This window comes from Neophocaena asiaeorientalis, unplaced genomic scaffold, assembly GCF_003031525.2.
Source record: "Neophocaena asiaeorientalis asiaeorientalis breed wild unplaced genomic scaffold, Neophocaena_asiaeorientalis_V1.1 scaffold648, whole genome shotgun sequence".
In the NCBI taxonomy this organism is placed as follows: domain Eukaryota; kingdom Metazoa; phylum Chordata; class Mammalia; order Artiodactyla; family Phocoenidae; genus Neophocaena; species Neophocaena asiaeorientalis.
In genome coordinates this window covers 3,818,380-3,834,953 of record NW_020172781.1, presented here as the reverse complement: position 1 = coordinate 3,834,953, position 16,574 = coordinate 3,818,380, and the positions used below count along the sequence as shown (strand labels likewise).

The 16,574-nt window shown below is 53.0% G+C and overlaps 1 protein-coding gene across 3 annotated transcripts; it reads right to left on the bottom strand.

The window, feature by feature from the left end:
• Positions 1-436: 436 nt before the first annotated feature.
• ACADS (acyl-CoA dehydrogenase short chain) lies at positions 437-15,636 on the bottom strand. Of its 3 annotated transcripts, none has more exons than XM_024741572.1 (11): positions 15,486-15,636; positions 14,263-14,426; positions 3,736-3,834; positions 3,531-3,581; positions 3,175-3,286; positions 2,579-2,730; positions 2,131-2,301; positions 1,923-2,060; positions 1,661-1,756; positions 1,395-1,486; positions 437-1,248 (listed from the first exon to the last, which is right to left on the bottom strand). In XM_024741572.1, the coding sequence occupies exons 1-11, from the start codon at positions 15,529-15,531 to the stop codon at positions 1,215-1,217; spliced, it is 1,155 nt and encodes a 384-aa protein (XP_024597340.1). In that variant the 5' UTR covers positions 15,532-15,636; the 3' UTR covers positions 437-1,214. The 3 variants fall into 3 exon arrangements, with proteins under 3 accessions (XP_024597340.1, XP_024597339.1, XP_024597341.1); XM_024741571.1 differs by having other exon boundaries at positions 1,395-1,451; XM_024741573.1 differs by lacking the exon at positions 3,736-3,834 and having other exon boundaries at positions 1,395-1,451; positions 3,531-3,680.
• Between the last annotated feature and the right edge of the window lie 938 nt (positions 15,637-16,574).

Here is a 16,574-nt window from a genome sequence, read left to right as displayed (position 1 = left end):
TCACTACAGGCTCAGTGCTGGCCCTCAGTGAACAGATAGTAAGCAAATCAGACGCTTTCGAAGTCTCCGTTTCCTGGGCTTTGCTCCTTCCCCTCTCCTCTCCCCCTAGCCCCTCTGCATCCTCCTTCCTCCTGCCCTGAGGCTGGCACTCACTCACCTGACTGCCCGCCCGTGGCCCTAACCTGGCTGGCCCTCCCTGCTCAGCAGTGGGTCTCCTAGACACCCAAGCCCTTATTCTCCTGAACTGCATCAACCCTGATTCGTGCTGGAGCTCTCCCAGGGTGGAAATGGACCCTCCCGCTGCAGCCGGCTTCACATAATCTCTCTCTCTCTCTCTCTCTCTCTCTCTCTCTCACACAGAGTGCGGGGTTTGCAGGAAAGCAGATTAAAGGACCATCTTTCCCTCCCCAGCAGCACCCAAGCAAGGACATGAGGGTCAGGGGACAGGTATGCTTTATTACTTAGTTCCCACAGGTGATCATCCCACAGCACGAATCAGACCACCCACCTGCACTCATTTATACTTTACAAAGAACAGGTTAATGGGATGCAGGGCAGCTTCCACAATGACCCAGCCCCAAGGCTACAGGGCCTGAGAGAACACTTCTGCTTCGAGGCCTGGTCATTCCGGGGCCCCCACCGCACCCCACTCCTCCAGACTCCTGACCTCAGAGGAAAGAGGAGACGCTGGGTCTCACACTAAGCGCCAGGGCCCACAGAAAAGAACTGGGGAGTCCCCAAGTGGTAATTTCTCCCTTCCCACGGCCCAGCCTCCAGATGAAGAAAATAAGGCACAGTCGGTAGTGGAGAGGGAACAAAGCCAAGAACCTGAGCTGAGGACGGGCATCCTCAGACCACAGCCCGGCTCTTCCTTTCTCCCAGGCAGCTCAGTCTGGGGCAGATAGAGCTGAGGGCAGCAGGTCCACCCAGAAGACTGGGTCTGGGGACCCTGGCGAGAGGAGGCGTGGCCCCCGCCGTTCTGCCCCACAGGCCTTGACAGGGAGTCAGGGGGAAGGCCACGTGGCTCCTGCCCACTTTCCCCTGGTCCTCAGGCCAGCCCGGATCCCGGCAGGCACTGTCGGCCCTACCGAGGGTTCAGCTCCGGTAGCTCCTGAGCAGGTGCCCGGCGATCACCAGCCTCTGGATCTCACTGGTGCCTTCATAAATCTCAGTGATGCGAGCGTCACGGTAGTGCCGCTCGGCTGGCATCTCTGTCACGTAGCCCATGCCACCCAGGATCTGTATGGCCTAGGGCGGAAAGGAGGGGCTCAGGAGGAGAAGACCCCCACTCGAGGGGAAAAACAGGACAGGATCAGCCGGGGGAGGGGCAGCCGGCACACTCGCTGCTACTCAACCCTTGGGACCTCCCTCGCCCAGGCACCGGGGGCACTCACCTGGTGGGTGATGGCAGTTGCGGCCTCCGATGCAGCCAGCTTGGCCATTGCAGCCTCCTAACCACAGGGGATGGTGGCGTCAGAAACTCGACCTTGGACAGAGCGCCCAGCACACGGCCCTCAGCAGGGTGGGCCTGGGGGAGCCACCCCTTGTAGCAATAAACCCACGGGCCCAAGGAACCGGGACCCCGCCCAGATGTTTCCCTCAGTCCCTCCACCACCAAAGCTCTGGGCCGTGCCCAGGGAGACCCCAGCCCCACGGGCACCTTGATGAAAGGCCTCTTGTTATCCTTCAGCACCGCAGCGCGCCAGGTCAGCAGCCGGGCACTCTCCAGGGCCAGGGCCATGTCCGCCAACTTGAACTGCAACAACCCAGTCCCACCCCGGCAGTCGGTGTTTGCCCTCCCTCCCCTCTCCCTGCAAGACAGGAGGGAGGAGGGCAGAGAACACGGGAGCAGGTGAAAGCCATCTGGGAGGCAGAGCGGAAAGGCCAAAACTCTCTCCCTCCGCGGCACCGTGCCTCGTTACCTGGATGACCTGCAGCTTGGTGAGGGGCGCCCCGAAGGCCGTGCGATTCTCGGCGTAGTTCACAGCACAGTCGAGGGCAGCCTGGGCGATGCCCAGGGCCTGGGAGGCGATGCCGATGCGGCCCATGTCCAGGGTTTGCTGTGAGGACCGCCCTGTCAGTGGCCGGCCAGCCGGGCCCCAGGGCCCCCGCCCCCGCAGCTGGGCTCACCATGGCAATCTTGAAGCCCATCCCCGGTTCCCCCAGCAGGTTGTCCTTGGGGATGCGACAGTCCTCGAAGATGAGGTTGGCAGTGGATGAGGCCCGGATGCCCAGCTTGTCTTCCTTCTTCCCTAGCGTGAGCCCAGGCGTTGGCATGGGAACCAGGAAGGCACTGATGCCCTGGAGGCCAGATGCGCCCAGTGACTTTTTCACCTGCTCAAGGCCACGCCCCTCACACAAACCACCACAGCCACCAGCTCCTGTCCCTTCCCTCCACCTCCCTCAGAACCTCGCGGTGACGCCCTCTGCCGGCTCCTCTGGGGAAGGCGCCGCCCGGGGAGGGAGAGGGACAGGGACAGCGGCACGTGCCCCAGAGCAAGAACAGTTCCATCGGACCGAGGAGGTTTGGATCTAGAAACTCTGAACGTCTCACTGACCCTCCCTCCGGGGTCCCCACCTTGTTCTGCAAGGATCTGTCCGTGCTGGCGAAGACCACGGCGGCCGAGGCCTCCCAGGAGTTGGTGATCCAGGCTTTGGTGCCACTCAGGACCCACGAGTCACCGTCTGCCCAGGCAGTGGTGGCGGCGGCCCCCGCGTCGCTGCCGTTCCCTGCCCCACACGCAGACTCAGAGTCCACCGGCTCCTCCGCCCCCTGAGGGCACCGCCACCAACTCACCCGGAACCCAGCCTCACCCCTGGCTGGTGAGCCAGACCCGGGTCCAAGGGATCAGGGTCTGGCTCTTGAGAGAAGGCTCGAGGGCCGCACCAGCTCCCACAGCTCTCGGGGTGGGTGGTAGGGGGGATGTGACAGCTGGGTGTCTTCAAGCCAAAGGAACCCCAGGGCCCAAGTCCCTCCCTCCCAGCTCAGCCAAGGCGAGCCCGGGCTCTGTGGCGATCCCAGCAGCCAGAGCTCCACCCCAGGCCCTCACTCCTGCCCTCCTGCCCCGGGAGGCAACGAGCAGCTGACCCAGCTCAGCACCGGCCCCAGCCTGAGTCTGTCACCCCAATTCTGAGGGGAGGGGACAGGGGCAGACCACTGTCCCACGGTGATACCTGGTTCACTGAGGGCAAAGCAGCCAATTTTATCGCCACTGGTGAAAGGAGTGACCCACTGCTTCTTCTGCTCCTTGGAGCCAAACTTCAGGATAGGCCCCAAGTAGAGGGACTGGGGGGACAGTGCAGAGCGGTCGGAGGCCTTCCAGCCCAGAACACCTGCCTGCCCGCGTACCCACCCCCAGGCCTCCTCTCTCCAGAGGCCCACGCAAGGGACCAGGTCCAGAGGTGGTCGGGGGCAGGGAGCCAAGGCCGGGCTGTGCCCCAGATGTGGGGCTGTGTGGCAGAGGGCCTGCCCCCCACCCACAGGAGCTTCCCCTCCACCGGTGTATCCAGGGCCCAGGCGCGAGACTCACGTTGTTGACGCTCATGATGACTCCAGTGGAGGCACAGCCCCGGCTGATCTCCTCCATGGCAATGGCGTAGGCCAGGTAATCGAGGCCGGCACCGCCAAACTCCTCGGGCACATCCATGGCCATGAGCCCCAGCTCACCCATCTTCTTCACCTGGCCCCAGGGAAGGATGTTATGGCAAGGGCAGCTGCCAGGGGAAGGTGCCCATCTCCATGGCAATGGCGTAGGCCAGGTAATCGAGGCCGGCACCGCCAAACTCCTCGGGCACATCCATGGCCATGAGCCCCAGCTCACCCATCTTCTTCACCTGGCCCCAGGGAAGGATGTTATGGCAAGGGCAGCTGCCAGGGGAGGGAGCCCACCCTCTCCACCCCCAACCCTCCTGCCCCTGAGCCAGTGCCTGCAGAAACTCAGGTCACGTGGCCACATCCACCTACCCCAGGACCCCCGAGGCTGAGTCTGCAAGACAGCACCATTCATTGAAGCCATCCTGTCCCCACATTCTGCCCCAACTCTACCCTGTGTCTACAGACACAACCAGTGAGCAGGCAGAAGGCACAAGAAGGCTTTAGGGGCCTCTGAGGTAGGGAGCAGAGCAGGGCAGCACACTGCCACACAGACCTTCTTTCAGTCCCTCACGCGTACCATACTTCCCCTCCCCACCACAGGGCCTCTGCACATGCTGTTTCCTGTCAGTGATACCCTTTATCAACTAGTTATTATCTCCTCCCGTCCTTGGGGCTCAGCTCAAGCATCACTGCTGCTGCATGGCCACCTCTGACCTCACTGAGTCAGATCCTTCAATCACACGCTCCTGCAGCATCTGTGCCTCTCCTTAGTGGTGCCTGTGCAGCTGTAATTTCGCACCTATTCACGTGCTTGTTCTGATTAAGGTCTCTCTCTGTGACCACGAGGGCAGAGATAGTGCGGTTTTGTCCACTGCTATATTCCAATGCCAGTGAAAGAATGAATAAAGGGGAAGAAGCTTGGAATTTTTGACTTGGAATACCAGTGGTGGTCATCGTTAATTATCAATGCCCCACGCTGAAAAATGCTTTATGTGTACTCTTAAATTTGAATCTCGCCGAAGCTCTGTGAGGACAATGCTGAGTCAACCTCATGTCACAGGTAAGGAAACCGGAGCTCAGGGAGGTGAAGCAACCAGTTCGGGGCGGAGCTTGTAAGTGGTGGGGCTGGGACTGAAATCCAGCACTGACTCCAGGACCTCAACCAGCTCAGACCCTTCAGCAGGTTCCTAGGACAGATTCCTTACCCTCTGTCAGCCTGCTCCCCACCTGGGAAACAGGGACCACAACAGAACCTGCGTAGCTTTGAGAAGAAACAACTAAAATGAATGGCCTCTACGGAGCAGGCTGGGGTAGAAGAGGGACCGTTGCTTTTCATTAGAAAATCATTTTAGGACTTCCCTGGTGGCACAGTGGTTAAGAATCCGCCTGCCAATTCAGGGGACATGGGTTCCAGCCCTGGTCCGGGAAGATCCCACATGCTGTGGAGCAACTAAGCCCAGTGTGCCACAACTCCTGAGCCTGCGCTCTAGAGCCCACGAGCCACAACTACTGAGCCCACGTGCTGCAACTACTGAAGTCCGCGTGCCTAGAGCCTGTGCTCCACAACAAGAGAAGCCACCGCAATGAGAAGCCCGAGAACCACAACGAAGAGTAGCCCCCGCTCGCCGCAATCAGAGAAAGCCCGCACACAGCAACGCAGACCCAACATAGCCAAAAATAAATAAATAAATAAAATTATAAAAAAGAAAAAAAAAGAATCCACCTGCCAATGCAGGGGACACGGGCTCAATCCCTAGTCCAGGAAGATCCCACATGCCACAGAGCAACTAAGCCCGTGCACCACAACTACTGAGCCTGTGCTCTGGAGCCCACGAGCCACAACTACTGAGCCCACGTGCTGTAACTACTGAAGCCCACACACCTAGAGCCCGTGCTCCACAACAAGAGAAGCCACCACAATGAGAAGCCTGCGCACCGCAATGAAAAGTAGCCCCCGCTCACCGCAACTAGAGAAAGCCTGCATGCAGCAATGAGGACACAACGTGGCCAAAAATAAAATATAAATAAATTCATAAAAAGAAAATCATTTTGTCATATGTATCCTGTAACCGTGTTCTTAGACTATGCTGACTTCAATGAAGCAAATCAGTAAGAATGTCTGCCATATTTTCTCATTTGTCTATAATTAATATTACTTCTGTGATCATAAGTTTGATTCCCCCCTTCCCCAAACAGTACTTACTTCATAGAACTGTTTTTAGGACTAACTGAGACAATATATATATAAAATGCTGAGCCCAGTACCTGGCACGAGGTGAGTGATCAGTGAATGGCACTGTTTAAAAAATTTTATTGAAGTATAGCTGATTTACAATGTTGTGTTAATTTCTGCTATACAGCAAAGTGACTCCATTATACATCTATATAGTCTTTTTCATATTCTTTTCCATTATGGTTTATCACAGGATGTTGAATATAGTTCCCTGTGCTATACAATAGGACCTTATTGTTTATCCATCCTATATATAATAGTTTGGATATACTAATTCCAAACTCCCAATCCTTCCCTCCCCTTGGCAACCACAAGTCTGTTCTCTATGTCTGTGAGTCTATTTGTTTTGTAGATGGCTTCATGTGTGTTGTTTTTTGTTTTTTGTGGGTTTTTTTGCGGTACGCGGGCCTCTCACTGCTGCGGCCTCTCCCGTCGCAGAGCACAGGGTCTGGACACGCAGGCTCAGCGGCCATGGCTCACGGGCCCAGCCACTCCACGGCATGTGGGATCTTCCCGGACCGGGCACGACCCCGTGTGCCCTGCATCAGCAGGTGGACTCTCAACCACTGCGCCACCAGGGAAGCCCCATGTGTGTTGTATTTTAGATTCTACATATAAGTGATATCACTTCGTATTTGTCTTCCTCTGACTTACTTCGCTTAGTATGATAATCTCTAGGTCCATCCATGTTGCTGCAAACGCCATTATTTCATTCTTTTTAATGGCTGAGTAGTATTCCATTGTATACGTGTACCACATATTCTTTATCTTTTCATCGGTCGATGGACATTTAGGTTGTTTCCATGTCTTGGCTATTGTAAATAGTGCTGCTATGAACACAGAGCTACATGTATCTTTTCAAATTATAGTTTTGTCTGGGTATATGCCCAGGAGTGGGATTGTTGGATCACATGGTAGCTCTATTTTTAGTTTTTTAAGGAACCTCTATACTGTTCTCCATAGTGACTTCACCAATTTACATTCCCACCAACAGTGTAGGAGGGTTCCCTTTTCTCCATAAGCTCTCCAGCACTTATTATTCATAGACTTCTTAATGATGGCCATTCTGACCGGTGTGAGGTGGTACCTCATTGTAGTTTTGATGGGCAGTTCTCTAAGAATTAGCAATGATGAGCAAGTGAATGGCATTTATTATCATTAAGTGACTGATAAGTTCTTGTCTTGACAGTGATGTCTGGGAGGAGGGGCACTGGTGAATCTGCTGAACTTCCATAATGATTTGTGTCCCTCTACGAAACTGCTTGTTTGATTCTGCCTTGAGTTGTTCCCATGGGAAACTCTTGTAAGACTCTAAGCTTGAGGTGGGCCTGACCGTGCTCAGGGTCTCCCGTGTAACACAGGGGAGGAGAAGGCCAGTGCGTGGGAGGCAGAATGACAGCCCCCCAAAGACGAGCACGTCCTAACCCCCGGGACCTGTGAATATGTTTCCTCACGTGGCAAAAGGGACTCTGCAGGTGAGATTAAGAGAAGGATCGTGAGGTGGGGGGCTGCCCTGGATGATCCAGGGGGGCTAATGTCATCGCAGGGTCCTTGTAAGGGAAAGACGGAGACAGGAGGGGCAGAGAAGGAGATGGGACAATGAAAGCAGAGGCTGGAGGGACTGGGATGCTGGCTGGAGTGGGGGGTGGTCATGAGCCAAGGAATGCTGGCGGCCACTAGACGCTGGGAAAGGCAAGGAAGTGATTCTCCCCTGAAGCCACTGGAAGGGATGCAGGCCTGCCCAAACCTTGATTTTAAGCTCAGAGAGACCCATTTTGGATTTCTGCCCTCCAGGAACTGTCAGATACTAAATGTGTACTATTCTAAGCCACTGAGTCTGTGGTAATTTGTTACAACAGCAACGGGAAGCTACTACACAGTGATAAATGGGACTCAGAGCTCCCAGGGATGTGTCATTTTGAGAATCGCTTAAAAAAAATTCTGTGGTCACCGCGCACCTGGGGCCAGCGGGGGTGATGCTGCTCAGAAAAGCTGCATCATTGCAGCTGGTGGGAATCAAGGAGGGAGTGGGAGTGGAAAGTAGACTGTGGTTTAGGCAGGGTTGTCTCTGACACGACCCGGCGACTCACTAAGCCCTGTGCCAGCACAAGCGTGCCCTCAGAACAGAGCCCCCCCTTTTTTTTTTTTAATTTTCTTTGGTTTTTGGCTGCACTGCACAGAATGTGGGATCTTCGTCCCCTGACCAGGGATCGAACCCATGCCCCTGCACTGGACGCGCAGAGTCTTAACCACTGGACCGCCAGGGAAGTCCCAGAGCCCCTTCTGAACCCACACTTAGGGCCTGCAACAAACCTATTCCAGGGTAGAATAGTGTTTTATGCGGAATGCCTGTGCTGGGTCAGGAGCCAGGGTCGTATTCTACCAGGTGCCAGAAATACGCAGGGTCCCCAAGATTCATGCTCAGGCCTGGACAGGAACCCTGCTGAAGTGCGTTCTCTGGCCAAACAGCAAAAGAGACTGAGCTAACAAAAAAAAGCCCCAATTGTCTCACCCTACACACGCCACCCAGCTTCCCTGGACACTAAGACCCACCCCCTCTTCAGCCTCTATCTCCAGTACACAACCCTGGGATAAACGACAGATCAGCCGATCACACCATGACGCCATTTCACCCCAAGAAACAGAACGGGAACCAAAATTCCCAGACGGAGTGTAGGCAGGACAAGGATTACCCCATTTTCCTGTTACGGAAGGGGGCTCACGTGCAGACGGTGCCAGTCCCAGGACACCTGGATGGGGAAGCCAGAACTCCTGGCACTCGTCTCTACACCACACCACTGTCCTCTGACTCTCCTGACAGTTCTCTCTGTCTGAATAAAAAGCTGTAGGAGTTCACAATGACTGCACCCAAGTGACTTCACTAGCATGCTATTTCCCCCAACCTTTCTCATTCTGAAGTGGATCTCGAGATTTCTGGCAATATGCCATGGCCAGCTGCAGGAACATTCTAGAAAAAAATTGGAGACATGGACTTCCCTGGCGGTCCAGTGGTTAAGACTCCATGCTTCCACTGCAGGGGCCACAGGTTGGATTCCTGGTTGGGGAACTAAAATCCCACATGCCACATGGTGTGGCCACAAAAAAAAAAAAAAAAGAAGAAGAAGAAATCAGGGACTTCCCTGGCGGCACAGTGGTTAAGAATCTGCCTGCCAGCGCAGGGGACACGGGTTCGGGCCTTAGTCCAGGAAGAAGATCCCACATGCTGCAGAGCAACTAAGCCCGTGCACCACAACTACTGAGCCTGCACTCTAGAGCCCGTGAGCCACAACTACTGAGCCCACATGCCTAGAGCCCATGCTCCGCAACAAGAGAAGCCACCGCAATGAGAAGCCCGCTCACCGCAACGAAGAGTAGCCCCCACTCGCCGCAACTAGAGAAAGCCTGTGTGCAGCAACGAAGACCCAATGCAGCCAAAAATGAATAAATAAATAAACTTATATTAAAAAAAAAGAAATCAGAAACAAAAAGCAGCAGCACACACACACACACAAAAAGACCGTATGTTCAGTTGTATAAATCATTCCTGATCTAAGCATGTTGATGGTAACTGGCTAACAGCTGCCAGGCTCCCTAATATTTTCCCCTAGCAGCCTGACCTTCAGAGAGACCTCAAGGGGAACCCCTCAGAGCTGCTACCCACAGTGGTTACTCTCGGCCCCTTGTGTCTGTGAACCAGGAGTCCAGACCTGCATCCCTGACTGGGCCAAGCCTGGTGGTCTCCAAACTCCCAAGAGAAAATGTGAGAAAGAGAAGGACCCCCTTCCTAGCAGAGTGAGCCTTCAGCACCTGCTGCCTTCATATTTGGGACACATTTAGAGGACACTTCATATAAAAATAGTACTTTTAAGTCACTTCTAAAGCTCACATATTTAAAAAATCAAATTTGTCCTGGGACAAAGTCCCAGGGAGTCTGGGACTTCCCACCAGGGAAGTCCCAGACTCCTTTTAGAGAATCAAATTCCCTAACTTGTTGAAAATTTGTTGCTTTATTCAAGGGGAAGAGGCTGCGGGAGCCACCTCCCCAGTTCCCACGCTGGGTCAGTGTGTGCTAAGTGCTGGGACAATAAGGACACTCAGGATGACTTAACCATAAAATTCAAGTCCATAAAGTTCAGCAAACATCTGCTGAATGCCAAGCACTTACGGAGGGCGAGGAGGTAGGGGCGTGAACAAGACCAATCCCGGCCTGCAGGGAGACAACTGTGGGAAATAACTGTGACACAGGATACACACCATCATGTGACAAGCACACGCAGAGAATTAGGGATTATGAACGAACACTCCTGAAACACAGAGAGATGAATTCTTGCCGGGAGAGGTGAGAGGCGGTGCCATTCAGGGGATGCTTCCAGGGTGGAATTCACAGAAGCCTGTGCACATGAGGAAGAAGAAAAATGGACTATGATTTGAGAGGTTTCTATGTGGTTAACTATCATCTGAGATAGGACAAGAGGACGAAAAGCAGGTTTTGCACCTGATATATTAAAGTTACTCAATAAGGGACTTCCCTGGCGGCACAGTGGTTAAGAATCCGCCTACTGATGCAGGGGACTCAGGTTCGAGCCCTGGTCCGGGAAGATCCCACACGCCACGGAGCAACTAAGCCTGTGCACCACAACTACTGAGCCTGCGCTCTAGAGCCTGTGAGCCACAACTACTGAGCCCACGTGCCACAACTACTGAAGCCCATGTGCCACAACTACTGAAGCCTGTGTGCCACAACTACTGAAACCCGTGCACCACAACTACTGAGCCTGTGCTCTAGAGCCCGCAAGCCACAACTACTGAGCCCATGTGCCACAACTACTGAAGCCCACGTGCCACAACTACTGAAGCCCACACGCCTAGAGCCCGTGCTCCACAAGAAGCCACTGCAATGAGAAGCCTGAGCACAGCAAATAAAGAGTGGCCCCTGCTCACCGCAAGCAGAGAAAGGCCCACACGCAGCAACGAAAACCCAATGCAGCCAAGAATAAATAAAATAAAATAAATTAATTTTTTAAAAAGTTACTCAATAAACATTCACTGAGTGAAGGAAAAGAAACTGGGTTCAGTTTCATACATATAAATATGCACATATAGGGACTTCCCTGGCAGCCCAGTGGTTAGGACTCCACGCTTCCACTGCAGGGGCCCGGGTTCCACCCCAGATCAGGGAACTAAGTTCCCAAAAGATGCTCAGTGCGGCCACAAAAAAAAAAAAAATGCACATATACATTTCCAGGTTCCGGAGTCCAAAGCTGGTTTGGAAACACCATTCTATTTCCTATTTCCCTTTATAACATAAAAGCATTATAAACTCGTAACTACTTTTTTTTTTTTTCTCGGGGGCAGGGGTTAGGTTTGGACACAGAAAGAGTAAAGTTCCGCTTAGATTACAAAACAAGCCACGTGAGCAGAAACTGGCACTAGCTTTCCACCTCCTTCGTGGCCTGCCCACCTCTCAATTCTTCTCCCCTTGACTCTTCCCCAGTAAACCCACTTTTCTTGGGGGAAAAAAATTCTTCAGGAAAAAAATATTAGAGATCACTAATTAGGGACTTCCCTGGTGGTCCACTGGGTAAGACTCCGCACTCCCAATGCAGGGGGCCCAGGTCGATCCCTGGTCGGGGAACTAGATCCACATGCATGCCGCAACTAAAAGATCCCGAATGCCGCAACTAAGACCCAGTGCAGCCAAAGTAAATAAATACATTTTTAAAAAGAAGAAAAAAAAAAAAGAAGGAAAGGTATCACTAACTAAGCATCTCCTATAGGCCGGTGGGGTCGGGGTGGGGGGGAAGCTCAGAGTCTACATCTGGCTCCTCCAATCCCAGCTGTGTGACTGCTGACCAAGAAATGTAACCCCTGGCTTCAGTTTCCTCATCTGAAGACTGGAGATCAATGAAGTAACTGCCTCAGGGTGTTTTGTTGAAGATTTAATGGATAAGTACCTGGAATACAGTAACCCCCAAATGATAGTTACTCCTGTTATTATTACTATCGTCATTTTAAAACACTAGTGGACACACAGCACAGGGAGATCAGCTCGGTGCTTTGTGTCCACCTAGAGGGGTGGGATAGGGAGGGTAGGAGGGAGGGAGACGCAAGAGGGAGGAGACATGGGGATATATGTATGTGTATAGCTGATTCACTTTGTTATAAAGCAGAAACTAACACACCATTGTAAAGCAATTATACTCTAATAAAGATGTTAAAAAAATTTTTTTAAAATAGAATAGTGGTATTATTTTTAATTTTGCAACCTGCCCTATTATCCCTGTGTCTACTGCTTTGACCCTTCTGCCTGTTTAAGCCCTGGATTCCCTTCTGTAATGGGGGGAGCTGAGCACTACCCACAGTAACAGAGAGTGTTAAAAGCAAAAAGCCAACCAGCCTCAATCCTTAGCAAAGGGAAACATTGAGCAACCTCTGCATCCCATCAGCCACCAAAACGACAGTCCAGTTTGTGTGGGGCAGGGGCAAGATCAGAAGATCTATTTCTCCCGGAGCTCTACGACCTCAGGCAATTCCTACAACTGCTCCTACATCCTCTAGACAAAGGAAATAACAGCAGGACTCCTGATAACCTAACCAGATTACAGATATGAAAACACCTGTCCAAGATCAAACCAAATAAATGCTATCACTACTCTGAGCTAGGTCATGCATCAGCAAGTCTGGACTGAGCAGCCTCTGGGTGCCAGAATGTGTCAGAAGGCAGGAGGCTGATGCTTTTGATCTCTTCCTTCCACATCCATTTCTGCCACTATTTAGTGGCAGGATCAATTTGCAAACTTCCCCGCCCTATAAAGCAAGTAAGAGATTACAAAGCCAGCGGACTGGTGAAGAGTTGGTTGGTAGAAAGCCTGTTTCTACTGCCAGTTTTCTTGCACAAAGCAAGTCTATGTCTGTAATATAATAAGCATTATAATTTGAGGGAATATAGGAAAAATAAATCAAGTGGTCTGTCATTTGGCCAGAAAAGCCCCAATATACAGCCATGTCTTGGACAACTGCTCCGAGGGCAGCACCAGAGTGTGGCGGTATGGAGGATACAGGGGTAGTTTAGGCCCTTGACGATAATATTCCCGATTAGAACAGGGCTTCCCAGCTGGGCTTCTGGGACAAGCACGTGGCTAGGGGATGGAGCAGGGTTTTGGAGCCAATCACACCAGGTCTACTGGTCCATAGACAGTATGCCTTGGAAAATCACTTCACCTCTCTGTGCCTCAATTTTCTCAACTGTAATAAAAATAATAATAGTATTAATAGCTTCTGGTTTTCAAGTACCAGGCACCATGAACTTGACATACGTGATCTCCCACAATCCTTGCAAGCATTCCAGGAAGCCAAATGGAGATTAGACGTGCAGCTGGGGATGCCCTCAGGACTAAATGAGAGGACATGATTTCAATGCTTAACACCTAAACGTTGCCCAACTAATTTTGGTGCTCAGAATGCCACTTGCCTACCCCACTTTGAGCTCCTTGGGTATTCCCACAGTCCGGGCACAGTGCCCAATACACTGTGAACACACAACATTCACTAAGCTGGAAAAGTGGCCCCAGAGCCTATGAGGCATGTGAATGGTGATCACAACTCCTGAATTCCTCAGACTGGAAAACAGGCGTGGAGAAGAGGCCAGACAGACTGGCTCTTTCACAAGTTATATACTCAACAAATATCTATTGAGTATACTGTGTGCCAGACATCTTGCCAAGCCAGGGGATGGAGACAGCAGGAACATCTCAAACTTGTCATTATAGATGGAGTGATACAACGGCATGGGGAGGAGGGGACTGACTGGGATCTCAGCAGCCGGCAGAAGACAGACTTGGGTTCAAACTTTAGCTCTGTAACTCATTAGCTCCATGACCTTGGGCACATTTAATCCTCTCATCAATCTGAGTTTCATCAACTGTACAAAAGGGTATGTAATAATGGCACCTTCATCTCATAGGACAGTTTTAAGAAACAGATAAGCTAGGGACTTCGCTGGAGGTCCAGCGGTTAAGAATCTGAGCTTCCACTGCAGGGGGGCGCAGGTTCTCTCCCTGGTCGGGGGAGCTAAGATCCCGCATGCCGCGTGGTGCGGCCAAACGAAAAGAAACAGGTGAGCTAACCCATCGGAACTTAGGACAATGCCGAGCACGTGGTCAGCATTTTATAAGCATTAACTATTACTATCAACACAACGCCCAGTATGTAGTAAGCATATCAACCATCCACCATTATTACTGTTATTCCAGAAGTTACATCCTGGCTATAGGCCTCATTCTGGACAAGGGAAACCTCCAGGGCATTTTCTGGGTCCCAGGACCACCGCCCCCACCCCCCACTTAGGGTTCCTTGATTGCAGTCTCCGTGCCTCTGGATGTCACTGTCACCAATCTTCCTGGAGCTGATGGTACCTGTACTCTTAAACTCTCACCTGAGCCGCCGGGAAGCGATGTTCCTTGTCCACCTGGGCCGCGATGGGAAAGAGCTCCTTCTCAGCAAAGTCCCGGCACGTCTGACGAAGCATCTGGTGTGTCTCGGGCAGTTCCACAGACTGGTAGATGGTATGTAAGCAACACCAGTCCCGAGGCCGGAGAGCTGCCAATGAGAATAGTCAGTGGAAGGGGAATGTAAGAGGTCTTGCGTAGTAATAATAATAATAATAATAATAGTGATCCACTAACTGGGTTGTTCTCCACCACGGATGATTTTGTCCCCCAAGGGACATCTGGCAATGTCTGGAGACATTTTTGGTTGTCTCAACCGAAGGGTGGTATGGAGTGGGTAGAGGCCAGGAATACCGCTAAACATTGTATAGGACAGATACCATGACAAGAAATTATAGGCCCAAAATGTTGATAGCGCTGCTGTTGGGAATAGCACTGAATGTTTACTATGCTTGCTAAACACTTTGTACAATGATCCCACTCAATCACCAGTATAACGCCAATAATAGTACGAGCACAGCTCTGTGACCTTAGGCGAGGATCCTAACTTCACAGGTTTCTCTAAATGTGGAGGACACCAGTACTCAGCTCCTGGGCTGGGAGGATGAGATACTGACTGTAGCACTTAGCACGGGGCCTGGCAGAGACGGCTCTCAAAGAGGGTCCCCTTTATTATTATTCAGGGTGAGTGGGTCTTGACCAGGCAAAGGAAGCCCTGGCTACAGGTGTCACTGCTGCTACAGCTGGAGAGAAATGAGATGGGAAAGGTACTGTATGCAATCAGCCACAAGCACTAATACTGAGCACCTGTATAATGCCAGGCACCTGTGATTTAACCCTTATAACAACTCTATGAGAACAACAGTATTACTGTGGTCATTTTACACAAGAGCGAGCTGAGGCTGACAGGGGCCCAAGGTCACATAAGCACAGTCTGGGTTCAATCCCAAGGCTGGCTCCCGAGGAATGGCGCACCCTGAACCTCCGCTGAAGGTGCAATGAAGGGAGGGGAATGTGGGTGCAGCGGTGAAAACTGGGCTGGGAGTGGGGGTCAGAGCAGGTGCCGGGGCCACGCAGGCGCAAGGAGCAGTCCAACTGGGGCAAAGGCCGCGCGTTGCCGGAGGGGCACCGCCAGCCCGCCTGCGTCAGGCGAGAATCGGCCTCCGGGTCCCACGCCCGCCCAGCCTGCCCCGGGCCAGAACGCACTCACCTCCGCGGACGGGGCCGCAGGCCCGGACGAGCAGCGTGGCGGCCATGGAAGACGGAGACCAGCAACGGCACTGGGCTTCCTCCAGGCGACCTCGGGCCGTGAGCGCGGGTTCCGGCGCGGGGCGGGGGGCGGGGCCTGCGGAGCGGGGCCGGCGCGCGCTCGCGCTCCGGGGGCGGGGCCTGCGTCGGGTCCTCCTGAGCCCCGCCTCCCTCCCAAGAGATAAATCAAACTGTCCGGTGTTTGGGGAAGTCTCCGAAATCGGTTTCAGGCCGATCCTAAAGCTCTTCGAGGCTGGGGGCGGGGGGGGCCCTATCTCTCCTAAAATCCAATTCCGTGGCCTAAAAAGCCCTATCTGGCCTTCCCCCGCCTCCCTTCCCGGTCCCACGCCCACCATGCTCTTGCTGTAGCCTCACAGGGCAGCTTTTCTCTAATACTTGTAGCTGGTTCCTGCCTCCAAACCTTTGCAGTCACCGTTCCCTCAGCTGGAACTCTCCTTCCCTTCATCACTCGCTGAGGCCTGCCCTGACCGCAGGAGGCCAGTGTTTCCCCACACACACTCTCCATCCCGTTGTTTTATTTATTCCTGGCACATAGCATCTGAAATCTTATCAAGCCCCCCTGTAAGTCTGAGCGCCAAGAGGGACAAGGGTCTTGTCTTGCGTTGGTGCTCATTATGTAGACATGGGGAGTTGGGTTGCTGGGAAGGCTGTGCAGGTGGGGTGGCACTGCTGCTTCCCTGTTCCATTGTGGTCCCACCGTCTCACTCCCAACTGGGGGGCAAAGCCCCCCACCCCACCCCTCCACCGGGAGCAGGGGGCACTGGTCCTTAGCGTCCGTCAGGACGCCTTCACCCTGCCCAAAAAACTACGGCGATTTCACTTGCCCGCCAAGGGTCTTGCATGGGCACAGGTGTGAGTCAGACTTCCACAGGCTCCAGACACCTCCCACACGCCCCCAGGAACCCAGTCTCTCCAGCTGCCTTTCTTCCCCCATAACTCAGCCACGCGTCTGTCCCCAGCACTGACCCACACGCCAAAAGTTCTGTCTTCCTTCAAGACCTTGCTCTGCTTCCTGCAGATCTATTAAAAG

What these genes read in the sequence shown, in the direction of transcription:
- ACADS (XM_024741571.1), bottom strand. Translation starts at nt 15,531, where the DNA reads ATGGCCGCCACGCTGCTCGTCCGGGCCTGCGGCCCCGTCCGCGGAG. An exon ending in ATCGCTTCCCGGCGGCTCAG is followed by an intron (nt 3,835 to 14,262) that starts GTGAGAGTTTAA and finishes CCCTGGGGCCAG; the next exon opens with GTGAAGAAGATGGGTGAGCT. An exon ending in ACAGATCCTTGCAGAACAAG is followed by an intron (nt 2,302 to 2,578) that starts GTGGGGACCCCG and finishes TCTGGCCTCCAG; the next exon opens with GGCATCAGTGCCTTCCTGGT.